Source organism: Apus apus, chromosome 3, assembly GCF_020740795.1.
Source record: "Apus apus isolate bApuApu2 chromosome 3, bApuApu2.pri.cur, whole genome shotgun sequence".
Lineage (NCBI taxonomy): Eukaryota > Metazoa > Chordata > Aves > Apodiformes > Apodidae > Apus > Apus apus.
The window spans coordinates 85,128,510-85,156,161 of NC_067284.1; the positions used below are offsets into that span (position 1 = coordinate 85,128,510).

The following is a 27,652-nucleotide window of genomic DNA, read 5'->3' on the forward strand; positions in this document are numbered from 1 at the left end:
ATAGAATGGTTAAGGTTGGAAGGGACCTTAAAGATCATCAGGTTCCAGCCTCCCTGCTATGAGCAGGGACACCTCCCACTAGACCAAGTTACGCAAAGCCTCATCCAGCCTGGCCTTAAACACCTCCAGGGAGGGAGCAGCCTTGATGTTTTCTGCAAAATATAGTAAGCTGTTCCTGGAGCATAATAGGGTTAGCAAAAATCAATCTCAATTGTGTATTTTCCTTAAAGAGAAAATGAAAAAACTCATCAAGTGAGTCTAGAGATATTTTTAAACTAAACCAGGGATATGTGAATACTATAGGAATTACATGTCTGGCCTTATTTTCTGCAGTGTTTCGCTACCACACAGATGTCCAACAGACCTGTGCCAACAACCGCCACCAGTGCTCTGTTCATGCTGTTTGCAAAGATTATCCCAACGGGTTTTGTTGCAGCTGTATTGCTGGTTACAAAGGAAATGGCAGACAATGTGTAGCAGAAGGTAACTTTTTAAAAATTAAGTACAGAAGTTGCAATTAAACATGGGGTTCTTGAATGATGTGGCCTGTTTTCAGTACTCAAGAAGTGGTTAAAATACTTTTTGAAAGACCCCACTGAGATATATTGAAAGGTATGTTAAAACATGAGCTATGCTTTCTAAAATGGTGTGGATTTTGAATGAAGCAAAAATATTTTAGGTGGTCAATCACATGAATTACGCATTTTAACATGACTTTCTAGAAAAAAACCACAACAAAAAAAAACACAAAAAAACCAAACCAAAAAAAAACCCCAACAAAACTCTTCTTTAATTGACATAATTTAATAGATAGCATAGCATCAAGTGTTTTTTGCTAGAATTAGGTGTGAAGTTCCAATGTGTTATAATCTGATGTGGTCCTTGCTCTAGAAATGGACAATTTAAAAGGAATGAGTAAAAATTTTGATCATCAAACTAAAGAGCATAGCTCATCTTTGTCTGACTTTTAAGCTTCTTTAGTAAAGGGCCGATCTGCCAAATTTTTGTTGGCTACCCATTTAAGTTTTGTTCCTGTGTAAAATCTAGAAAGGAATTTCTTATGTATACACTTGTAATCCTCATAGTGACTTGATTCAAGTGTGTAGATGCATTTCAACAACTAAAATAGCTGACTGCAGACTTTGTGTTTTGTAAGGCAGAAAGCAAAACCTACTGCTTCACTTTCAGTTCATAAAACTGAATTTTTCAGAGAAGGAAAGAAGTATATGATGAATATGGAATTTGAATTTGCCTGCAGGGAATTATATACAGAAAAAAACTAGCAGTCCAAAATAGTTGCTTCTTTAAAATGCTGACAGTCTTAAAATGGTCAAGAAATAGAACAGATTAGAATAATAGGTCAATTATTGTACGACCTAATGCTGTTAGCCTTCTAATAGGGAATGAACAAATTTACATTCGGTAGGTATTGATATGATGTGTGATCTTCAAAAGAAGTTTCTGTATGCCAGTTACTGTCAGAGATACTGTAACGGCGTAGTCTGTTTATGGAGTTATCCTTTCAGACAAAACTGTTAATGAGACTAAAGGGCATCTCTTCAGGCAGTTTTGGCCACTTAGTCATCTGTATACTGACCACGCACACATGCATGTGTGTACCTATGTGCATAAGCAAATTAACACGCTGCTTGGAGGCAGTTTCCTATCTGCCGAATTCTGGGAGCGTTTGTTTGCCATTTATTTCAACACAAATATATTTGAACGTAGTGAACACTCTGAACACATTCTGTGGAGAGTATGTGTTGAGAACTGTTCTTTTGTTCTGATGCAATGTATTGAATTCCCAGGTTCACCTCAGAGAGTCAATGGGAAAGTCAAAGGAAGAATCTTTATAGGAAATAACCCCATTCCAGTTATGTTTGAGAACACTGATCTCCACTCCTATGTTGTGATGAACCAAGGGCGTGCCTACACTGCTATCAGCACAATCCCAGAGACTTTGGGGTATTCTTTACTGCCTCTTGCCTCTATTGGAGGTATCATAGGATGGATGTTTGCTGTGGAACAGCAAGGATATAAAAATGGATTCAGTGTTACTGGTAACTTCTACATTAAAATAATGTTAAAAAACTGTGCTGTGCTTTCCTCTGTCTTGAGAGAAATGTGTCTTTAGAAGCAATAGAGGATGAAAATATACTCATTCTGAGCTGCAAATGGATTGCTTTGTCATCAGACTTCTCACAGTTTTTCTTGTTTACAGTGTATAGATATCAGACTTTTTAATTTGCCATCAGTGCATAAGCATGTAAGTCTGTTAGAAAGAATGGCTTGGCCAGTTCCTGTGTGAGGAAGAGATTGTTAAAAAGGACCTGATTTTTGGTACTAAGTTGTAAAGAGCTACGGAAAAGAAGCTGCCCCTACATCTATTAGAGGTCTAATATGTTAATTGCCTGATTGTGCCAACAGAGCAAAAGAAAAATTCAAATCTGACCTCATGAAGGTCTAAAATTCTTTAACAGAAGCAATTCCTGCGTTAGATGGAAATGATTCTCTTAACTTATTTGAAGGAAACCCCAGTTCACAATTACAGCTTTTTGTAAGAATTTGAGGCCAAATCTCATTGCTTATGCACATGACTTCAAGATGTTGATCTGATCTGTTCTAGGAGAACATGTGTTTCTTTTTAAAATGTCATCCTTTACAACCCTGTACTGCAAATTTAGTGGAACATCTCTTTTTGTTTTGGGCTTTTCTTGAATTTGGTGTGTTTGAAGTTTGTCCTGGAATTTACAACATACATTTCACTTGGTTTTGATTTGGAAACAGATGTACTGGGTTTTAATGATTTTTTAACTCACTCTATTCCTAATGGAGGTTAAATTTGCAACTCCTTTGCCATTTTAACTAGTAGGATAAGGCCTACTAATGTTATCTTTGTTGGAACTTTTTTTTTTAATTTGAAAAAAACCTTCTTCTTCAGACTTACTTGAATTTAGTGTGTTTAGTGCTTAAGAAAATATTCCTTGCATTATCTAAGGATATTATCAGTCTACCTCTGAAAGTTATTTTACATTAGCAGTTAAGCTGCATCTAAGCTTGTGGAAAATAGTAATTTATATTTTTATCTACTGGAAGCAATACTTTAAATCGGAGGACTGAGAAACTGCTGTTAAGTGATTTAACTAATGCTGTTTCCTTAGGTGGGGAGTTTACACGGCAAACTGAAGTGACTTTTCTTGGCAACAACGAGAAGCTGGTTATAAAGCAGAAGTTCAGTGGAATTGATGAGCATGGTCACCTTACCATCAGCACAGAGATGGAGGGCAGAATACCTGAGATCCCATCTGGTGCATCAGTCCATATAGAGCCATACACTGAACTCTATCACACTTCTAGTTCTGGTAAGGTTTCCTAAGAATGAAATTATAAGAAAGTGCATGTTTCTTGGCGCAGAGAGTAAGACAATCTGAAAAACATTATTTTATTTCCTTTGTAGCAAGTGTACTCAGGATCCTTCAATTTACAGAAAGTTGCTTTTTGCCTTTAAGAACAGGTTCCAGAAGAAGGTGAATTTAGAAATATTTGCATTATCCCATTCAAATATTTTAATTGAAAAAAATGTTTAACTTTCTCTGAGCTCTTCTTTTACAAAACTCTAGTGATTTCCCTTTTCATTGGTCTCATTTTTTAAACTGCTGATCACAATCATACCAGTTGCAAAGCTTTTTTGTAGGGTCCACAGCTCTTTAGTAAGAACTGTACTGCTGTATACCTTTTTCTGGTAATGTTCGTCAGGTGGGCTTTGGTCTTCTCTGAGAACACTGCAAACCAGTTATTCACCAGTATGTGTTATGTAAACTGCATTGCAATGACTGTGCCTTGTGTTTGTAGCAAGATTTTGTTAGTATTACATGAGCTGAATTTGAATAATTGAGCAGAAAATCAGGAGCTTCTTAATTCCCTTATCAGTTTCCTCCATTGTCTCTTCAGTACTTCTCTCCCTGTCTCTCTCGCCTCCCACGCTGCTTTCTCTTTCTTATCTCTGACTCTGAGATTTGGTAAGAAAGCCATTCTTCATTTCAATATTTAGAGGGGAATCTCTCTCCTTTTGCTTTCCTCTTCCTGGGTAAAATTACAGGTGTTTCAACACAGCAAAACCAAGTGTGGTTGGAGTGTTGCTGCTGGTTGGCCAGCCCAGCTGTCAAAGAGCAGTGAAGAGGAAGCAGGCTGTGGTGCACCCAGGAGCACATGAATACTGGAGAGAATACACTTTGCTCCAAGGGCACACTTTGACAGAGATAGCTGAAAATGGTGTAGTTGCATCATCACTGCCTTATATCCACTAATGTCTGACTTTGGTAGCCAATGAGGGACACCCCTTGCTACTTTGCCTGTCATTCTGAACTGTGAGGAGGAGGAGATGGAGGTAGCAGAAAGCTTCTGCTTTGGGCTGAACAATTTCAGAGTTTTGGAGGAGTTGTTTGAGCAGTGTGTGCTCTGTGGAACACCTGCCTTGGCAGAAATGATATTTAAATGGAGGAAAAGTAAGGGGCTGGAAGGAGGCATCATTCAGGCTGGATTTGATTTACAAGTACTCACTTATTCTTCTGCTGCCCTATGACATTTCTGATAGACCATTACTTAGCAGAAATGCAGCTTTTGCTAACAGTTGCATGTGGATTGATACCGCTGTGTTCTGGTATCCATATGAAGATCAGTGGAGTTCTGAGGAGCTTTCTCACAAGACAGAAAACTGTTGTGAAGCATAAAGAGCTCTCAGACATGCACCCTCTTCAAGACTGTCAAAATCCAAGGCCAGTAGACCACATTGAGCTAAAAATGGATGTAACTTGGTGCTGATGACATGGCTTTTGTCCTTCTTAGTTTGTAGATCCATTATGTAAGTTCATCTAAAGAAACCTCTAAGATTCCTGAGTTGAATTTTTCTTTCTTTACCTGGTAACGCACAAAGTAAAGTTAGATTTTTTAGATATGTCAAGATAAATTATATGACTCATTCCTCAAGGCTGTGATATGCAGGAACAGAGCAAGCCTAGTCAAATGCCTACTCCTTTGCATGGAAAATAGCGCTTTCATTCCTTCTTGCCATTGGAATTCCTGTTTACACTGCTCAGCGTGTATCCCAAGTCTACAGGTAGCATTGGGCAGAATATTTTTGCTCTCCATTCTGATCAGTGTGTTTGTTGCCATGTTACAGTGATCACTTCATCGTCCACCAGGGAGTACACGGTGACAGAGCCAGAAAGGGATGGGGTTGCACCCACCTACACGGGTGCCTATCAGTGGCGACAGACCATCTCGTTTGATGAATGCATTCATGATGACTCTCACCATGCTGCTTCTGCCACTCAGCAGCTCTCAGTGGACAGTGTATTTGTCCTGTATAACCGAGATGAGCAGATTCTGCGATACGCTATGAGTAATTCCATCGGCCCAATCAGTGGTATGTATGAATTGGAAATATTTACTCACAAAGGAGAAAAATAACAGCAGTCTTCTATATATATATATTTTTTGCCTACCTTAGCTGGGTTAAGTTAATAACTTATTATTGGTTTGTTGCATTAGTCAGTAGAAGTTGGGGTCCAGAAATGAGGAGGGTAAATGGGACTGTTGAAAGTTTGTTCACTTAGGGAAGAGTATTTAAGTGATTATCTCCTCTTGAAATTCAGTGGAATTTATGTCTTAATTCCTTGAAATACTCTCAACATGCTACCTTGAATCTATTGCTGCTCAGATACATGGAATGTATAATTTATCTTTACCTAATTTATAGTTTCTCTCTTCATTATTTTTATGCCGTCAGAGCAAAGGGCAAAAGAGGGGAATAAGATTTGCCATTGCAACAGCTAATTTCTGTAATTTATCTTGGAACATGCGGTTCTACCTTTGGAAGGTAGGCAGCCTATGAAGTAGCTGCCCAAGTCTGTCTTTCTACACTAAAATCAAAAAGAAAGCAAAGGAGGAACTTGAAAATGCACACCAGTTGCGTACAAGAAAGGACTGTGCTCCTTTTTGTATGTTACAAAGATAAAGTTCTACTAATTAAAATGAACAAACCAGGCTGTTAAGGATCACATTTTAGGTCTAGTGTCAGTGGCTGGAAGATGCATTATTGTTGGATAGAATCATCATGGCTAACTATGGTCTCTCTTGTCAGATGGTTCTGCTGATATTAACCGGAATCCTTGCTACACTGGTACCCATAACTGTGACACCAATGCAGCGTGTCGTCCGGGAACTGGAAACCGTTTCTTCTGTGAATGTTCAGTTGGCTTCCGTGGAGATGGAAACGTTTGTTACGGTACCAGAAAAAATTCATTAAAAATCATAGAATCACAGAATCATAGAATTGTTAAGGTTGGAAGGGACTTTAAAGATCATCTAGTTCCAACCCCCCTGCTTTGAGCAGAGACCCCTACCACTAGACCAGGTTGTGCAAAACCTCATCCAACCTGGCCTTAAAAACCTCCAGGGGTGGAGCATCAACAACCTCCCTGGGCAACCTATTCCAGTATCTCAGCACCCTTATAGTGACAAATATATAGAGAGAGTGACAAAATGACGGCAAATATAGCATTTGGTTTGCTTGGAATGTATTGACCTTCAGGACTAACCATTCCAGCAAAATGAACTGTCCCAAAAAGCTGGTTTTGAGAAAGATGGGTTAGAGGGATGCTGGGGTAATTGATGTAGAAAGTAAGCAAGTTTGGCTGTCTTGAAGAGTCAAACTTTGGTATGTTTTGTTAGCTTATATATCATCTTCCCTACCTGGTTTGCCTTTTCATACATCTTGTGGGAACTTAGCTGTGAGAAATGAACTGTTCTGCAAGCTCTGGATAAAATGAGCCAACTAGGTTAAAAGTTCTTGGGGGAGATGAGGAATTGCACATGCACATGTGTACAGAGCACAGATATGTGGAGCCCTTTGAAATAATCTTTTTCAAGGTCTGCTCTGAAAATCCCTTCTGTTCCAGGATACATTAATTTCCCAGCTCTGTACAACTCGGTATTCTTAATGTATTTTAGGTTATGTTTTATAATCAAATAACAGCACAAATACTTGTTTTCAAGAGGTGAAAATGGGTATTAATGAAATATGCATCACTCCTATTAGTTAACTGAGTTGTTTCTTTACTAAACAAAAAAACAACACCCCAACTTCCCTCTTGTCGTGTGCCCCCCCCCGCCTTCCAACCCTTAAATCCACTTCCAAAGGAAAACAGCAACATCACACTGTCCCTCCCAGTCCTCTGGAGTTGTGAGTTGAGCAGCAATTAATTAGAAATCATAGAACACCACGTTAAAAGGGACCTCGAGGATCATCTGGTCCAACCTTCCTTGGCAAAAGCACTGTCTAGACAAGATGGCCCAGCACTCTGTCTAGCTGAATGTACATGGATAATGAAAGGGGAAGTCTTTCCTAAAGTTTATGCTTCCCCAGTAGTAATCACTGCTTCTGATCAGCTCGTAGGTTGCATTTTCTTTTTCAGTAGCTTTTCCTTCCTTTTTGATTTAGTTGTCACTTATTACTCCTTTATAGAACCTCTTCTCCATTTTTTTTGGTGCAGATTAGCTGAGGACAAGGTTAACTGAAATCCTGTTTTCAGGTTACTAATATCTCTTAAGAAGTATGGTCTCTCCAAGATGTGGTTTAAATACACAAGCCCGCTGTTATTCAAGGGTTGCACCGTTGCTGCTTTTTTTCTGGCATCAGTATTAAATGCATCTTTGTAATAACTGAAATCCTTATAATATTGTAGACATTGATGAATGCTCCGAGCAGCCAGCTCTATGTGGCAGCAATGCAGTCTGCAATAACCAGCCGGGGACCTACCGCTGTGAGTGTGTTGAAGGATACCAGTTTGCAGCAGATGGGCGGACTTGTGTTGGTGAGTTTCACATTTCTTAAAAGCCCTGCCCACCAGCTTTCAGGCTGCGATTCATCTCACACAGACAGAAAACAGAGTTTCTGGGATCAGTGCTGATTTCTAATGTGAGCTGAGTTTGAGTTCTAGCTGCAGTCAGTCATTACAATCCATTAGGTAACCGAAGAAGGAGCCTAAGCTACTTTGTTTTCAAATCATAAAAATGTCCCACACAGAATGTTTCCAAATAGAAAGCGGAAATGATTATTAAATGCTTCTGTCCTTTCCATATCAATATTTACCTGTAGATTTCACATGGAAGTAAACTTCAAATTTGTGAAAGAGGAAATATCAAAGTGAGCAGTAATTTGTTATTTTGCAGCATCTCACTTTCGAGACGTGATAGGGCTTTCTCTGCATTTTTTTGTAGTCCTGTGCTTTGGTTTTTTGTGGTTTTATGTTTTGCTTCGTTTTTTATATTTGATCCAGAATTAGATTTAACAGATTGGATTTTAGTTAAGATTCATCCTTCAGACAAGACAGTGTACAGGTCTAAACCAATGTGTCTTGGCTATTGCAGGCTTGTTCTGAAGTGATAGTTAATCATGCTGAAAAGGAATTGTAACTACAGATCATGTCACTGTCAAAATCTTTGAGATTTGGAGGAAGTCTAGCTGGTTTGTTAATTGACCATTAAAACTTCAAATTCTCTGGTTGTCACGTAGCGATCTTTATACATTAAGCTGATTCTTTTGGGAGTAATTTATACTGCAAACCTCAAAACCTGAATAAAAACATCTACAGGGGGCAGATAGAAGAGGCATAATGACTCTACTGATAAAGATGGAACTGTCAGGATAGGATATAGTTTAGATTTAATTTTTTTAGTTAGAATTTTTGTCTATGCAACCTGACTTTAATTCTGTAGTGACAAAACCTATGCACACTCTTCCAGTATGTTTGTTTGGACCAATTCCTGTTTCTTTTGGAAACAGCTGGTAACAGCTGAGGATTACAATTACTCCTGTTGTGACGGTTTTGTGGTAAAAACTTAGCTACACTTTGATCAGCTAATTCATTCAGGTCTTTCCTCATTATAGCTGAGACTGTTCTTCAGCCAAGAATGAGGAGCCTCTATCTTGCAGCAAAAGGTTGCACACTTCCCTTAAGTGTGTGACTTTGTGTGCTGTGTGTTACATTCCATCACAAACTCCCTTTCTCTGCTCCAGTAACAATTACCATTCACATCTTCTCACAGTGCACCCTAAGTCTTCTCTCTGTTGCAGAATGGTTCGAAAAAGCAACTTCTTCTACCAGGACACTGGAAAGGATAGGGTGAGATGTGGAAGAGCAGGTTTATGTTCTTTTCATTATGTCCACCACTGCCCTTTTGTCACTTGGACCTGAAAAGGAACATTCTTCCCTCCAGTCATGACCTCACTGGCTTCACTCTACCACTTTTCCATGAAGTTGGTATGTCATACTTCTACCCAGTGCTAAGTAATACCTTGGCCAGCTTGAAGGACTTTGGTTTGATCCCTTTGTTCAATCAGAAACAAGCTTTGCATCTGTAAGCCTGAAGAGAGGGACGATGAAGTCTAGTCTAGGACAGTAGGACAGTAACACATTAAATATCATGGTAATCTTTCTCCCCTCTCCACAGGAGAGGGTTTTATAACCCACATGCAACTTGAACCCCAAAAGGGGCAACCACTACACTTTTTGTGCTCTTGCAGCTTGCTCTGGGGTACCAGCTCTGAATCAGGTTTTCTGGAACTGCAGCTTTTTCATACCAGCCGTGTGACTCACTGAATAGCTTTAGAAGAGAGTTGTAAATAAATCCTTTTCTCCTATATGTAGGCTGAGGAATTGGAGGGCTTGGGAACTCCCTTTAAGCTCCAATTCCAAATCTTATGCATTTATAATGCAGTTCTGGATAGATTCTTTTGTAGGCTAAGCTTTACTTCATCAAACAGAACTGCATTATTCTAACAATGATGTCATCTACTCCAGAGAAATGCAGAAAATTGCTGTTTTCAAGTCTGGCTCTGATGACAGATTTTTGTTATTTCCCTGCTGATACTGTGCTAGTTTCCATCTGTGTACTGTGATGAAAGAGGCATTGTAGTCTCAACTTGGTACTCTGTCAGCTCCCCATAAGAACTGTGTAAAGCAAAGTCCTTGGTGAACTCTGTGTTACAGCAGCTGGAAGTCCATTCCTAGATATACACACTGCAAACTCATCTGTTTCTGGGCCCAAAATGTTTGCAGTATTTTGCCTGTTCTTTTTTTAAATACCGTGATTTCCTTTCCTCTTCTCTGACGTAACAGGTAAGCATAAGCAGGATTCCAGTGACTGCCTGAAATAATTAGTGTGTAAAGCAGCGCAGTGCCTTCGGAGTTACTGCTGTCAACAATGACAAGGTTATGAAAAGCTGCAGGACTGGTCCCAGCTTCCACAGTTGGTCAAATGTCTCTCCAACAGTTGACAAATATGTTTATCTTCTATTGAGTGAGTCACAGCTCCTATCTGTTGCCAAGTGATGACAGCCCTGGGTCAGTGCTAGGTTAGTGGAGTGGGATATCTAATAATTCCCAGTGCAGTGCATTAACACCAGGGAAAGGGGAGATCTTGGCAAAAAAAAAAAAAATCCCAACCCCCAGAACAAAAAAGCTCGGTTTCCTTTCTGTCCTGTATGCTTTCACAGCTGTTATTTGCTCCCCATAAACTTATTAAGAGCTTCAGCCTTTGCACATAAAAATTTGCATTTTGACCTCCTCTCTTGTACATCTAACCTGCAGCTGTTGAGTACGTCGTAAACCATTGCCAGGCAGGCACACACAGTTGTGACATTCCTCAGCGTGCTCAGTGTGTGTACACTGGAGGGTCCACCTACATCTGCACCTGCCTCCCTGGCTTCTCTGGAGATGGGCATGCCTGTGAGGGTGGGTAGCACCATTTGTTGTGGGGGTTTATGCTTCTTATTGATGAGATAAATGCAGAAATTGCAGTAGTTGCTGTTAGCAGACCCGATCTTTATCTGCTGGAACCGTTTACACTGTATTGGTTTATATTTCCAAGATGTTGACAAATGATGTTCAGACTATGTAAAAATAATTATACTCATCTCAATTGGAGTGTGGAGGGGAAGCAGCTTTACCTAACTACATGTTGGAAACTTGTTGGCCAAATCCTGCTTCTCTTGCTCTATTGTTTTCCCTGAGAAACGTGGGAATATATTTCTAAAATACTGTGTGAGTTATCAGTGGTACTTACCCATCAGAATTACAGAGTGCAGAACCTATAATATACGCATGTTTGTTTTTTTCCTTTTCATTTCTACATAAATGTTCTTCCAAAGTCTGCAGTTCTAATCAACTATCCTAAAATAGGAACCTGAAAGTAATATGGTGGGTTCACACTGTAATTCATCACTCTGATTTGTCCATCAGAAGGAACAGTTAACTGAGATTGGTATTTTTTTTACAGATGTAGATGAATGTCAACAGGGCCGCTGTCATCCAGATGCTTTCTGCTACAACACTCCTGGGTCCTTCAGCTGCCAGTGTAAGGCAGGTTATCGCGGGGATGGTTTCCGGTGTGTGTTAGGAGGTAAAATTTTATAGTACTTGAAAGTTGGAACTGAAATGTAATTTGGGAATTGGAGGATATGTGTTAATTTGGTTCCTCTCTCAAACAGGTTGTGTGTTGTCTTATTGGGGTCTTTATTCTTTCTCAAGTCTTTCAAGTTCTGAACTTAACCAAGCTTCTGTCAAAATCTGTATCTTAATTATTATGACTTTTCCACAATACCCCATTCTGTGTCCCATTTTATGTTTTGTTTGCTCTATCCCCATGCTGTTACTATCTTTTGAAGTTGCCTCATGTAAAGGTTTGTTCACAGATTGATTTGGTTTGCATACACGGTAGTGACTTACTATAAAATGTCTGGAACCTTTTGTAATGCAAATGAAATGCAACAAGTACAGGAGAAAAGTGAAGGATGAGACCAAAGCATCTGCACTGTTGTTTTCAGTGGTATCTAGATGCCTACATGCCACATATAGCCACAAAGAGTGACTAACTCCAGTTTCTAACTAGTGCTTAGTTGTTTATGTATTTACCTGGCTTGTTCTCTGTTTAGCAGAAAGTTCTTTACTCTCCCACACTTCTGTTCCTGCATTAGTAGTTTGGGCCTCAAAGTGTAAAACTGCTGGTCTTGAAGGTATGCTTTCAAAAAATGTAGAAGAACACTGAAGCCTGAAGTGGCATTGTTACGGTTACTTCAATTCAAAAGTGTGACAAACCTATGGGGCAGCACTCAGGTTTTGCAGAATGGTGAATGCTTTCATCCAGGAAATAAAGCCCAGCTTTTTAGTGTATTCAGAACCAATTCTCCTGCTTTTAAGATTTTTGCTGTTGTGCAGAAGACCTACACCTCTCAACAGGCTGAGACTCAAACTGTGCGGGCGAAAGTAAGAAAGGCGTAGGGCCAAAGGGAAAGAAAGCAAGAGAAAGCATGACTGGGGAGGGAGACTGTCTTTATAATTCACATGGTCTCAATAATACCCAAAGTATTTGATGATGCAAAATGCAGGGTTCTTTAATAGTGGATGTGCTGGCTTGAAAGTGCTTGTCTGCTGAAACTTCATGTTTTCTTTTGCCGCCAATATTCCCTAGTTATGAAGTTCTGACTTTTTTAGCGCAGTGTCTTAAAACAAATTGAAGGATCTTTTTTAGGCATAAAAAAGTTGCAAGGTTGTTTCTGCTTTTAGATCATATTTACATGACTCTTCCTCACGTGCTCAGCAACACGTGATACATCAAATCACCCCATGCTTGTAGACTTTTCTATCATAGGTAAATTGTAGGAGGTTTTGCAGTGTTTAATTTTGAAGTTCTAGCTATTGCCACTTTGTCAGTCTTTTAATATTATTTTTAAGTAACTTTTCATGCATTAATGCCCATGTGTATTTTAATTTTAATGCCAGATGAATGAAGAAATACTTAGTGTTTCTGACCTGTGTCAAAATCTTTAGCTAATGAACCAGCTGATAAAACCAGAATTATTCTTCTTAGAGGAGAAACTTCATGTTAATAACATTAGCAAAATCAAACCTTAAAGTTTCAGGTTCTCCAGGAAGAATTGTAGAAGTAGAAATACTGCTTTCATGTCTGGCAGATCCCCTTTGTAGCTGAAACAGGCAGTTTGGTAGACTGATACTTTAATTCAACCAATTAACTTTATTACCAGTACACATTTTTTTTTTGGTGACTATATGTGATAGCATATTTAAGTGGTTTTGATGTTTTTGTTGAGAATAATACCTTTTCATATGCAGTGGTTAGCATGTCTACTGAACTGCTAAGCAGAGTGTGCTATTTTGTAGTAGATTTGTTATTTTTTTTGCAGGTTGTCATGTATACTTCTTAATATTCTATACTCAACACAATTGTATCTTGAATGGGGATCTTTCACATCACAGAGTAATGGTGGTAACAAAATGTTTTGGAGAGTTTTGTTGTATCTGCTGTTTCAGTGGGTGGGGATCTGCCAGGTTTTCTAAGTCTTCATATGTACCTCTTTGATTTTTATTTTTTTGTGCTATTTTGTACTACCAGTAGGATATAAGCTTTAAATATGCTTTTATCAACTGGCTTTGCTCATGAAATACTCTGAAAATCTGTGTAGCTAAGAAGTGTCACTTTTGCTGAATTCTGACTGAAATACAGAGTATCTGTAATGCTCTGGTAGTCTGCAGCAATGGCAGTGTTTACAAAAACTTAGCTACTCCTCCCTTCTTAGAGAGTTAATAGAACAATAGCTGCCCTTGGGTTGTCATCTGTTACTAAAGCTTTAGTACTTGTAAAATGGCAGTATCCAACAGTTAATAATTGCCAGGAGATAGAATCAAAATATACTTTCTAAAGCCTAGCAAAGAGCAGCTTAGTTTACTTTAGCACCCAATTTATAAAGTAAGTTGCTTCAGCATGGAGATTTGAGATGAGGCTGTATTGTATTCAGCTGTAGTTAGAGACCCTTTTTCCCCTTTTTTACCAGCTAAGGTTTTGATCTAATTAGCCTCAGTCAAGTCACTGGAGTCTTTCCTGGTTCTTAATAGCATGGGAAGTTTCATTCATTCAAACACTCTGTTCTTTTTGCTGCACCCATTTCCAATCCATGTGTACAACCGTGGGTGTTTGTTTGGTGTCTTTATTATTGTATGAAACCTACTGTTGAATCTTACCACTGCTGAACAGAACACCTGAAACAACTGAAATGGATTTGAGTCACACACGAGAATATCTGTAGAAGTGATCCAGCAGGTTAATGAAAGAGTTAATGATGCTGGAATGTCCCACTGCTCAGAGCTATTAAGAAAGTCTGTACTTCATTATTCCCTCACGCTTCATTTTTCCATTTCAAAAAAACCAGATGTCTGAGTGTTTCTACCCCAGACACTGTTTACTAAACAGAAACAAATCTAGATTGTTAGAACTAGAGGTCTGACTGCTAAGAGACATTTGCTGTTCCTCTGTCTGCAATCTCTTTCACATGAGAAATGCACTTAACAGGGCAAAGCTTTAAGTGAAAGATTACAAAAGAAAATGAAAGGACAACGGGAAGTATGTTTTTTTGTTTTGTTGTGGGGTGTTTTTTTGTTTGTTTGTTTTTTCTTCTTTTTTTTAAGTACCTTTGAGAACAGCAATTAAAAATGTCAGTATAACTCCCTGTGATATGTGGGGAATAAAGTGATCCACATAGAAAATTAAAAGTACTCTTTGATTACATACTGATTCTGGACACAGAATCACTTCTGTCTTTAGCTTGTGAATGAAAAACCTGTTTGAGTAGGTACATCAGATCTTTAAACATTTTTGAATGCTGCTGCAGAACTAACTGAATTCGGTTTAGAGTATCAGAGTGTAATCCCTCCTGCAAAATGGAAGGGAAGAAGTCCCATACATCTCTTTCTCATTCTGTTTTCTTAGCCTCCATCTCTTTTTTTGGCAAAGCCTATAAATAATTTCTCACAGTGCTGCTGCAAGAGCTTTTCTTTATGACCAAAAAAGAATTTGAATGTTTAGATATGTCTTTAGGGTTATTTTCCCCTATTCTGCTTGTTTCTTCACTTATGTTGGAAATGTATACATGTTTTTCACCTGACCCACTTTACATATCCATGCTACTTCCATTTCATTTTTTCAAATTCCATTATTTATTTCAGTGAGTTAAATTCCAGATTGCTTCTGGTAGTTTATGAAACAAATGAAATAAATGTTTAAAATATTAAATACAAATGTGTTTTTTTCTGAACGTATGTATTTAGCTTGACTTCAGGATACACTGTTCTGTGTATCTAGTCTGACTTGCATGTGCTGTGGTCCATGAACCATAACCTCTTCATCAGGCCTTTGATCGCTGTTCTGCACTACAGCTTCACTCTAGGAGCTCTTTTCTGTACACTGGTTCAATTTTTCATTATCCTTTTGAGCTGTGGTTACTAGAGCTGGACCCAGTATTCCTTTAATCATCTCCCCAGTCCCATATTGCTGCTTTATACCTGTGCAGTGTTCTCTGTGTAGATGCTGAATTCTTATCTACACCCCCTCACAATCCCTACAACACTGAGCCCGAGTACTGGCATTTTGTCTGCTCGCAGTTATCTCCTGATAGCTGTGATCTGCTGGTACCTTTTTTTGGTTGTGGTTTCCAAGATGAGTCTATTTTTAGAGGCTGGTCTACATAGTGTATTCCAAGGAGTGTAACTTTCCGTTGGACTATGTGAATTTAATTGTTGATTTTAACAAGCTCATTTTATCTAGTGATGAGGTCCTGTCTTTCTCATATTTTATGGCCTATTTCTCTTCCACAATGATGCAACCTGTAGTTGTATATTTTCCTCTGGAATCCTAATAAAGGAATTAAATTTCTTGATAAGGAAATTTAAAACAAAGACTAAGGTAATATGGGAACTTACTAGAAATACCACTTGTTCATTACATTTGTCCACTGACTCAAGTGATTTTTCAGTTTCAATCACTTATCAAATTAAGGTAGCCCACAGTATGGTGCTTTTTAAAAAAAGTCAATATTGTCCTGTGGTCATAAGTAGAATGCCACAGGGAAACACAAAGCTTGGCTTTCAAATGTGGGTTTCAAGAATAGTAAGAACCTCTGAAAATCAGGTCTGGCAACCTCTGGATATGGAGCCTTGGAGTAGGTTGGACCTGGTGTCCATTTGCTATGACCAGGTGGTGTAGTAGATGTAACAGCACTGTTAAACCAGGTAAGCATTATTTGTTCTTAGCTCTACCCGTTGTAGTTAATGGACGTTTTCTTCATACCAGTCAGGAGATCAAAGAACATTCCTAATGTCAATTTATCTGTATCTTTGAAGAGTTTTGGATTAAATATTACTGTATTTATATTAAAAGAAGAGCACTAAAAAACCTTGTTTAGGCTGCTCTGCTGAAGGAAAGTTGCTAGCCATAAGGTTTGTGTTTGGAAGGTGGCTTACAAAGTAGCCTTTGCACTACTACCTAAATACATGACAATTCTTGATACATGTTTTGTCCAACTTGTGCTGTTAGCTCATCAGGCAGAGAATGTGCTTGATTTAGTGTGTCGATCTCGTCTTTCAAACTCTGCCATAGCTAGCCTGATTTCAGACAGTTAATTAATGCAATCTAAAGCTTGCAAAATCAGATAATCTCTTAATCACACTGAGTAAAATGTATGGCTGTGCAAGTGGTATAAGGAAGCTATCTGAACCAGCTGTTCATCTGTATCTAAGATCATTGTGCCTTCATTGCCGCATAGGGTACAACACTGGAGTGGGATTCAGCTCTCTTTTCTTTAGGTGTCTCTCAGCTGGAAGCATAGTAATCCTGGTCATGATTCAGAGAGAGATAAGGAGTGAAGAAATACATTATGGATTCCAAGTGCCTGGTTTGGACTGTCATAATTAGTTTAGGATCTTGGTTTAGTTTATAAATTTTAATATTGGCTAAATTCATGTTAATGAGTTGAAGTGAGCTTGATGTTGAACAACAGGTTAAAATGATTGAGTCAGCACAGATGAACATGGTAATACTGGTCATACATCTTTTCAGAATGTTTCTTTAACATAGATTGCTTATCACGCTTGATACTGTTAAAAAAGTATATCACAAATATAAGCGACTTTCAGGAGTACAGAAGCAGTAAAATACAGTTATTTCTAAAAGTGAGTGGCAATAGGGTATTTGACATCTTTCTATGCAAGTGAAAAATCCATGTTTACGGGATTTATTTTTTTTAGAAAGAACAAATAATATTCTCCACCCTCTGGAAATGAGTACTAATTTTGAAAAATAATTTGTTTTACTAGTTTTTGACTTTAGGGGGGCTAATTGCGTAAGCAGGCTGTTTGTGAAATTGGTGTTGATCATAGCAATAGAAGTACTCTTCAAAAATTCCATCACTATTCCTGTATAAAATCTGCTGATACAAATGTGAACATTGTCTTGAAATTAGAACAGACATTGGTATTTCAAGTTACTAATAATCCAAATATATTTTATGTATAACAGCTGGGTCCTATTTGGGAGTCTATTATACACACTCCTTTGTATAATACACATTTGCTAACTCATTTTCATAAAGTTGATCTAGTCTATTGTTTTTTTAAATGGTAAGCTGTTGGATATTCTGGGAGCTTCAGATAAGAAGGACCAATTTCTTTTTTCTTTTTTGTTTTATCCCACTGAGGAGCTAATAATGTCTCTCAAAGATTACATGAATGCAATAAAGAATTTGTTCTGCAGTGAACAAAAGCAGGGTGGGTCACTTTACCAGTACTTTGTACTCCCCCTGCTTTCTTCTGAGTGGTGCATATAATTAGAACTTTAAAACAAAATAAGTATGGCAAAACTATCCAGTTGTTGGACTCGGCATTTCTTTTATCTGCATAGTGCATCGAATACATGTGAACAAAATTTAAGATAGATAATGGAGGCTTTCCTCCAGGACCGGGTTTTTTAGGTTGATTCAAGGCTCTCCACCACCCACATTAAAGCTGATGCCAAATATTTCAGTTGTTTAGAGTGAGCTGTTCTCCAGACATTGATATTTCTCTAATTGTGTCCAGGTGCATGAGACTTGTCCAAAGCTTTTGCTTGCATAACTGGTTTAAATAATAATAAAAAACTACCCTTCCTTTTTGTATTTGTGTGATTTACACCACAGTAGTCTGTGGGTGCATGGGATTAGCTTTTTGCTCAGCTGGGCTGAGTCTGGTCTGAGACACACACAGCTAATGCTGTGTGCCAAGAGGTGTGAAAGCAGGGAAAGAAAAAATGTAATGTTAAAGCCTCTTCAGCAGGCAGTTTGTTGTGTTTCTAACTGTCTGTAGAAATCATGACAGGAAAAACATACTCCCCCATAATTAGGGATGTTTCTCTCCCAATGCACAGAAACTTCCAGGGGTCTCAAGTGTTAGGTAAAACTAGCCCAGATTTCTTCGTCTAAAAAAAGCAAGATTGTTTTTATTGTATTCTTTTAGTTTCATTATGTTGTTTGGCAACTTTGGTGTGGTTAGTAGGTTGAGAGATGTACTGCTCCCCGTCTACTCTGCCCTGGTGAGGCCACATCTGGAATATTGTGTCCAGTTCTGGGCTCCTCAGTTCAAGAAGGACAGGGCACTGCTTGAAAGAGTCCAGCACAGAGCCACAAAGAAGATTAAGGGAATGGAACATCTCCCTTATGAGGAAAGGCTGAGGGAGCTGGGTCTCTTTAGCTTGCAGTAGAGGAGACAGAGGGGCAGCCTCATTAATGTTTACAAATATGTAAAGGGAGAATATCAGGTGGACAGAGTCAGGCTCTTCTCAGTGATGTCCAATGATAGGACAAGGGGCAATGAGTGCCAGCTGGAGCACAGGAGGTTCCACATAAACATGAGGAAAACCTTTTTTACTGTGAGAGTGACAGAGCACTGGAACAGGCTGCCCAGAGAGGCTGTGGAGTCTCCTTTGCTGGAGACATTCAAAACCCGCCTGGACACGTTCCTGTGTGATGTGCTCTAGGTGATCCTGCTCTGGCAGGGGGGTTGGACTAGATGATCTTTCAAGGTCCCTTCCAGCCCCCTGTGATTCTGTGGACTAGAAATATATACTGATCCAGAAGACATTCCCTATTACATGAAAGGTAATACCATAAGTATTGTATATTTTAGTTCAGACTGTTTTATAAGTTTTAAACCAAAATAACTGAATCCCTTAATCTCTTGCTAACCTGTAAAGTTAGTCTTTCCTCTATAATCTCTGCAATAATTGATACACATCTGGTGTAGCCATTGTGCATTGTAAGTTTCTCTGCATACCTACCAGTACTCCTGTTTTCTGTTTAGCCTTATTTAATGCACTTCATCAGGAGCTGGGCAATCTGTCACTGTTTCTGAAACTGTTTATGATGCTTCAATGTAGAAAGCTCCAGGGGGGTCTGTTTGATCTAATTTAAAATAGTCAGTGAGAGGTAAAATGACATAATTTTAAGGGAAATGTGTCACCTTTGGGCATAGGCAGACTGATCCTAGAGGTGCACTGAAGGGCTAAGCCTTCAAGGATTGTAACAGTGCGGTGTTCCTCCAGTGGTAAGACTACTTGTGTTATAAGCAGTCAGCATACATTAACTGTTAATAGAACATAGTCATTAGTTAAAACAGAAATATTCACTGGTCTGGTTTTTGTGGCTTTTTTTTTTTTTTTTTTTTTTTTTTTTTTACAGAAGTGGAAAAGACCAAATGCCAGCGTGAACGAGAAGTAGCTCTTGGAAGTGGAGGAACTTTCTTTCCAAGGGAAATAAGAGTTGGTCAGTTCATTCCCCAGTGTGATGAGCATGGGAATTACCTCCCCACTCAGTGCCATTCTAGTAGTGGATATTGTTGGTGTGTGGATAGGGATGGAAATGAGATTGATGGCACCAGAAGCAGCCCAGGAGTTCGACCTCCATGTAAGTGACTGAAGAAGCACTTGTATCTTCTGGGTGTCTCTCCACCCATGGGCACTTCTCCCAGATGTGGGGCTTAGTCATGCCTGTGAGATACAGCACTGACTTGGAGCAGTGCAGATCTTTGCTGTCACAGGGACCATATCCCTCATGCTTCAGCCCTTCAGTAAATCCAGCATACGCTTTTCCATCATCCAGGGCATCTGGACAACTGTGGTGTGAGCCTCTGAATAGGAAGGTGGTTTTCTAACTTCTTCCCTGCCTTGAAACTGTGACAGGCCTCTATAGTTTGTGCTCTGTGGGAGCTGTGGCAAATCTGAATGCGGTAACTCACTTGCTTCAGGAACTTAAGGATGTTCCTTCCTATTCTTCACTTCAGCTGCAAAATAAGGTTTTTCTAAACATTTGAAGGAAAAAGCAATTACAGGGCTGGACGTGAAAAGACCTATTATGTCAATTGCTCCTCCTCTGTCAGCCAAAGGAAAAATTCAGAAGCTTTCTGCATCTGATCATAGTTATTAGTGTCTGTTTATGGGGCTGTTTCTTAGAGGTCTGTAATTGTGTCACTGCAAATAACAAGCAGCCTTGTTATGCTGTACAAGCTAATTTTTTCCACATCTGTTTCTTTCTCTGTTAACAAGGTCTGAGCACAGCTACTCCTCCTGTTGTTATTGGGCCCTCTGTTCGACCAGATACGGTACCTCTGCCACCAGGAACACACTTGCTCTTTGCCCAAAGTGGTAAAATTGAACACGTTCCACTAGAGGGAAACAATATGAAGAAAAATGGCGCAAAAGCACTCTTGCATATTCCAGTAAGTAACTTACTATACTAAGTCCACGTGTTTTAGAAGACTTGTGAGAAAGATGAGTGTTTTTCTATGTAATTTAGGTTCCAAACTCAATTTTTACTCATTATTAAAATTTCAGTAACCTATCACTTGGTCACAGAAAATTCCTGCCATGACTAGTCAAAAAGCCTAAAACTGAACTATTGTTTAAAGGCAATTACAAAAAAAAATAAAATAGCTCATAAGACAAAAAACTAATGTAAGTGATCTCACATGCATCCAACAGCTCATCATATTAACTTTTCCACAACCACACTTCCATTGACTTTCTGACTCTGGTGTATAAAAGTCTAGGAGACCTGCAGGAGCAGTGCATAGAGTGCTTGCTTTTCTTTTCCCTAGCTCCCTCAAAGATTTTTCCAAAGTCTTAATCTCTTCCTGTTTTTCAGTCAATTCTCTGCACTTCTTGGCTACAGATATATATTAGATTTTTTTTTTTTCTTTTCCATGTGCAGGCCCAGTGGGTGGTAAATCTTTTTCCCACACTTCTTACTACTGTATTGAGAATCTCTTTCCCTTGAAAATGAATCTCTGATGCTGAGAACCTGTCTTTTCCATCGCTGTGACTCACACCAACTCTTCTCACTTTCAGTTTCATCACATTGATCTGTTTTGCCGAAAGCCTGGGATTTCTGTTTTCATTCCAGTGTTACTGTATTTGTAATAGATAATAATACCAGGTAGCGTGCTGGCCTCTTTTTTACATTACTGTGAATATTTAGGAGACCAAATACTTATTAAATTCCACAGATTCAGTTTGGTAAGGAAATAGCACCACAAACTGTGCTGTAATGTAAGGACAAAATCAAACTTTTGTCTCTTGTCTAAAGTTCTGCTGCAATAACATAAAAATAAACTAAAATACTGTGTGCAAAATGGGGTAGGTAGGCTGATACTGAGATGTGATTCTAAATCCTTGTCAGCTAAGATTGTATCTTCAGGGAAGATTTTCCAAGAGATAAGAGGCAACTCTTTATTAAAACTTTCTGTTAAAATGAAACTTTCAGTCTCTACTAATAGTATTGTCTCTGCTTGTGTTTTCTCAGTGTTGTGTATTTGTGAAGGGACAGAGTTGAGCAGTGTAGAGGTGTTCAGGTTGTTTTGTAACCTACAACATTAATGTATGCTGGTGAGCCTTTCTAAGTTGCAAGTTACAAAAGCAGCAAAGGCAATAGATCTGGGAATCCACGTGAAATTACGGTTTTACTCTGAAACTCTCTTTTGTTTGCCTGGAGGGAAGAGTATAAACTCTAAACTCAAACTCTAATCCTATCTTCTCCTGCCTGGAAAATTGCATGTACATGTTCCTAGTTTCTGAGCATATTCTTTCCAGCAGAATTATTTTTTGAGCATTTAAGCTATTTGTATTTCAAAAACTTACTTTGCTAGAACTTTTTTGATGCTATATAGCACTTTGAAATGCAGCCATCATGCATGGGTTGATGAGTAGACAGAACACAGGGTAAATTTGATAAGAGCAATTATTCCTCCTTGAAGGGAAAGAATGAGGGGAAAAAAGCACATGAGAAATAACACAGTAAAATAACATCAACTTTCTTTAGTGGATATGCAGGTGAAGTTATCGAAGTGAGACAAGATGTTCAGTAGTATCTATAGTGCTGCTTTGAAATAAGGTAATTGTAAACAGTGTCTGCAAGTTAAAAGGGACTCATATTTTAAATAATTTTTCTAAGCTATTCTACAATGACTGACACCCAATCTTTTTCTTTGCCTGACCCCCCCATCTCCCACCTTTCCTCCATAATTCTGTTTTTCCAGTCTTGAGGCTTAGATACATAAGCTAGTGCTGCTGGCAAAAAATTGTTGTTTAGCATAAGCTAATGGAATTTGCTTGTTGACCAACAGGACAAAGTTGTTATTGGAGTTGCTTATGATTGCACAGACAAAATGGTTTATTGGACAGACATCAGTGGCCCTTCGATCAGCAGGGCCAGCCTGCATGGTGGGGAGCCAACGACCATCATCAAAACAGGTAACAGAAAAACATTCTTTTTCTTGCTACTCCCCAGGAATGGCATTATAGACTTGAATTTAGTAATACATACTTCCAGGTGTCGCCTGAGCTTTAGCATTACAAGTTGGTGCTATTTGGATAAACAATAACCAAAAAGTCTGGATAACATAAAATGAATGAAGATCTACTCCCTGTGCAGTAGCCTTTCACTGCCTTTCCCCTGCTAAGATAGGCAAGAAGTTGGTTGTCTTTAAATAAGCTAAGTTCAAGGCCAAAAGCGGGAGCAGCACATCAGGGAGATGTTTGTGTCCTTCCCTGCAGTTGCAGGATACTGTCTCTGTCTAACCATTGAACATCCCAAGGGTCATTTTGTTTGAAGGCTGATTTGAAAGATGAATTAAGCTGCTGTGATGATTTTAAAGCATATCTCGGGGCAGTAGTGGGTGCAGGGTTCAGAACCTCACAGTCTGGGCTTTGAACAGTATCGGCTTCTCACAGCCTGGAGGATTTCTGTACCCAACTACAGTCCCAAGCTGTGCTTATATTTTTACTGTGTCTAACAAAGCAAATGAAAACCCTCCTTTGGATGCTTTGTCACTTCTGGGGAGGAATCTTAAAGTAGGCTTGAGGCTTTTACTACTCACTGCTTCTGGGTGATATCCTTAGGGCTGCTGCTTTAGGGAGGCAGCACAGCTATTAGTCTCAGGGAAAATCCCCAGGTCATGACATCCTGGATTTTTAAAGCATGCTCAAGACCTCACTTTACTGTGTTGAAGATTGGCTGTGCTATGCTGTGCCCAGCCTGGCAGCCTCTGTGTAGCCCACCTCTTTTATAGTCATGTGAACCATACTGATCAGAAAGAGTGGTCCAGCATCCTTCCTGAAAAGGGCCCATGATTCTGGCCATGAGGAATGGAACACATAGGTAGGCTAAGCTCAGACTACTGTAGATAGGTGTTATTCATGCTTACAGTGATGCAATGGCTACAAGATGTAAATATGTGAAGAAGAAAATTTATAATTAAAACCTGAGTCATGTGCAGGGGTAGACCCATAGGTGTTCAATATATTTATGATCTCAAAAGGGGATGATGGGTTGTCAGTTTGCTGTTGAATGGATATTGAAAACAATCAAAACTAAAGCTGACTGAAGACTTGCATTTATGTTTTCACATGGAATATCATCTGGGTGTGTCACTTGTGATTTTTGTTCTGGTAAGCAAGGTAGTTAATCCACTGGCTAGCTGTGATTTGGTTATGTGTTTGGTTAGTGCTTTTGCAGTTTATGTGCTGTTCTTAAACTGTTTTCCCCAGGACTCTGCTGCTCACTGCAGCCTGTGTTCATTTTCATTAAAAGGGTAAGTATAAGCCCATGCATCTTAAATATGAAACTGTTTTTAAATGGAAAGGGTTAAGAGGAAGATAGGTTTGGAGAACAAAGTGAATGAGTGAATGTGGAGGCATGAAAAAAACAACTGAAATAGCTGGAGGCACTTTTTGAACTCTGATGTCCTCAGGATCCTAGAACACTTGTGAAGTCAAGATACTGGATGAGGTTGCCCTTTGGATGTGTGGAGTATCTCTATCTGGAGTTTATTTTTCAGATTAGCCAGGTTTCAGGTTTGCCATTCAGGTTCTTACAGGCAGCAGAGAGATGGGGATGGCTGGGATCTTACTGTTGTCCTGGGAAGCAAAAAGGAAGATCGTAAGGCCATCCCCAACCATTACACCAATTCTAGAGCCTCATATTTCTCTACAGCTTGATATCTGAGATATTTATCAGACTTCTTTGACATCCCAACATATTTAAACTGAAAGAGACTTCAGCCTGTAGTGCAAGCATATGCTTGTAAAAATAAAAATTATGTGGGGAAAGGATTTCTGGTTTCCACTATTGAATCATTTTCTCAGATTCTGCGCTTGAAGTTTAAAGGCAAATGACTAATGCTAAAAATTTTATATGCATATGAATTAGTCTGTCTAATCAGAGTGTGTGTGCATTAAAAATCTTGCAGTGTATACAGTATTTTAGAAATATTTTTGAAGACTCTCAACTAAATGTGATTATTTTAGGTAATTCAAGATGCTTCAACACCACAGGGAAACCTTATGGTTTTTATCTGCTACAAAAGATATGTGGATTTGTAAAAGCATCTCATTATTTATGTTGTCCTGTTGTTTGCATAGGAAGTGAATGCCATTCCTGAAGAGATGTTGAGTGATGCTGCACTTTACTTTCTGTATGTTAACTTGTTCTTCGATGAGAAGAAAAGAAAGTTGAATATTCAGAATTCAAATTGATATTTCCTTTGCTGGCCAAAACTGAAGCTTTAAAATTTCAGGAAATAGGAAAATGCCTCCCTCTCAGGAGACTCATGAGAATTCTTAGTTTTGTTTTGACCTTTGCTTTTTTCCTCCTGTGAGCTGCAGCTGCTTTCTTCAGTTCACATGTATTTTCACAGAATGCACTACTTTTTCGTTTGCTGAAGCTCTTGTGCTCCAAGTTGTTTTGCTTTGCAGAAACATGTTTTATTGTGGAGTGCTATCCAGTTCTTATCTGTCCCCACAGCTGTAGAAGCTGTGGAGGCTTTCTGATCTCTGCAGCTGTGGAGACAGGCTGGGAAGGAGAGCTTTCCTCTTTGTTGTAATTGCTTAAGTCGTATCAGCCATACATGTCTGTACAAGCCTGTCCCCAGGGACACGGCCTGTGACTGTATCAAGCCTGATGACAGTGTAGGAGGCACATTTGTGCCTCTGGAAAAACTAGTGATACATGAAGCCTATATATTCCCTTGCCCCTCCATGGGGGACAGTTTTTTCTGGCTCATTGTCAACCAGACAGGAAAGAAACTTACTTCAGATTTCCTTAAATCTGGCACATAGCTGAAGCAAGGAAACTAGTCAGGGAACAGGGGCTCCTGAGAATCAGTGGCAGCAGATCTTCTGCCTGCTAGCCTCTTCTGTTTCCTAAAAGAGGCTGGGAGCTTCTCCACTAGGATTTAGTCAGTGATCCCAGAGACTGGGGCTTGTCACCACCATCACCTCAAAATGATGCCACTCTCAGCAGCCTCTGCTAGTAGCAAGAAAAGTAATAGGAACATTTGAGGGTCTGAGGTAAATGTGAGGTGGTTTCTTGCAGATGACAGGTTTAACTCCACTAAGGCACTTGAAGAAATACAAGTAGTAAAGTGAAGTCAGTGTAACTAAGTTAAAGTATGCCCAAGTGCCCTTGGGAAGTGTAAAGAGATAACTGATTCACATTTACTTTCTTGGGCCTCCTGTGCATGAGTTGTGAGTCAGAAGTGGTGAAATATGTCTTATTGGTTCTTTTCCACCTCTTCAGCAATAAAGTCATGTGTCCAGGTTAAGTGTGGTAAGAGCAGAGGCTGTTAAGGCTATTGAGCAACCACTATTCATAATGAAGTCACAGTAGCAAATTTTAGACAGCTCTACAGTGTTTTGGACTAAATGCCTTCTCTCCAGAAAGGTGTTTTTGTCACATACTCTTTGTTTAATGGCTGTCAATAAATAAACTTGACAATTAATAGAAGGCTGATGGGCACATTCCATCATTCTTGGATATTTACATGTTGTGTGGATCTGCATTTGAAAGGTGTTGGGTTTTTTTCAACATATAGCTGGTATGAAGGGTTACTTTGCCTCTTCTGGGGAGAGATTGCATACGATTCTTTCTGTTTCCTGTGGAACTGAAGTTGGACTATATTTGATGTATACCTGTCGTTGGCTTCATTACATCCCACACAGCCTGCCTGATCTTCTTCAGTGGATGTATGAACCTTGAAAAGTATAGAGCAGTTTTTCATGATGGCTGAGTTAAACCTTGGAGTGCTATATATTTCTTCTGCATCCTTCATCTGTGTTAGAAAATGCTAATGCTAAAGGAGTAGGGTCATTATCTGCTATTTCCTGTTGCTTTTGGAACATCTAACTGTCCTAGAAAAACTGTGCACATACAGTACTGAAACATGTTCCAAAAATCATTGCTCTGCAAAAACAAAGAACTGGATTTAAATTCCATCAGTTAGCTGATGTTATTATCTCTAGTGCTTTGGAGCTTGATTGTCTTTAAATACTTCAGTGGCTAAACTTAGCATAAATCCAGTTTTCAGAGGGATGCCACATATGCCAGTACAAAAGAAGGAGAAATATTGAGTATTTTAAAATCCATTCTAGATCTTGACCTCCTAGGGAGTGGTAGAATAAGATTCTGATAATCTGTACTGTTTATTTCTCTGTTATCAGCTCCTTTCTTGTCAACCCCTCAAGTAAAGCTTGCATGCATGATGAGTTGGTTCTTCATAGGAATTGTCACTTTATATATATATGAAAGTTCTGTGTATTTAAACTTCATAAAGCAAAATGTGTATTCCTCTTCCAACTGACATGAAGTGGCTTTTGTTGGAGCACAGCCAGAAAACTGAAGAAAACTCAGTTAAAAGTTAAGCTTATGAGGCTGACATGTATTAGGAATAAATATAACACTTAGGCATGTTTTCTCCGTTCTTCTGCAGACTTGGGAAGCCCTGAAGGGATAGCTGTAGACCATCTAGGTCGCAACATCTTCTGGACTGACTCTCAACTGGATAGAATAGAAGTGGCGAGGCTGGATGGGCGCCAGCGTCGCATCCTCTTTGACACTGGCTTGGTGAACCCCAGGGCGATTGTTGCAGATCCTGTGAGAGGGTATGGATGTGTTTTCAAGACATATGTGCAAAGCATGATTTCATTCATTCATATTTTTTTTTCTAACGTGAGTGTATACTCTGAGTCCAAGTTTTTAGGCTGTCTGCAGACAATAATAGGACTGTCTTTTCCTAAAACAACTAACAAACAGAAACAGAACAGTCTACTTGTGTCCTGTGTCCGAATGGTACATGAGAAATAAAACTTCTAAAATGTCTGCTGGGTAATACTATGTTGAGTGGTTTGTCAGATACTTATTTGTAGCTTGCTTTTAGTACATTGT

The 27,652-nt window shown here is 39.1% G+C and overlaps 1 protein-coding gene across 2 annotated transcripts in view; it reads left to right on the forward strand.

Moving 5' to 3' along the window:
* NID1 (nidogen 1) overlaps positions 1-27,652 on the forward strand; it is a 50,120-nt gene that overhangs the window by 10,844 nt on the left and 11,624 nt on the right. The window contains exons 5-16 of one of the 2 annotated variants that reach the window (XM_051614673.1): positions 334-483; positions 1,809-2,060; positions 3,162-3,362; positions 5,180-5,425; positions 6,143-6,286; positions 7,746-7,874; positions 10,653-10,796; positions 11,341-11,463; positions 19,619-19,843; positions 20,482-20,654; positions 22,557-22,683; positions 27,198-27,369. In XM_051614673.1, the coding sequence (XP_051470633.1) occupies positions 334-483; positions 1,809-2,060; positions 3,162-3,362; positions 5,180-5,425; positions 6,143-6,286; positions 7,746-7,874; positions 10,653-10,796; positions 11,341-11,463; positions 19,619-19,843; positions 20,482-20,654; positions 22,557-22,683; positions 27,198-27,369 (2,086 nt within the window). The remainder of the gene's footprint in view (positions 1-333; positions 484-1,808; positions 2,061-3,161; positions 3,363-5,179; positions 5,426-6,142; positions 6,287-7,745; positions 7,875-10,652; positions 10,797-11,340; positions 11,464-19,618; positions 19,844-20,481; positions 20,655-22,556; positions 22,684-27,197; positions 27,370-27,652) is intronic. The other variant, XM_051614674.1, reaches the window with a different exon arrangement.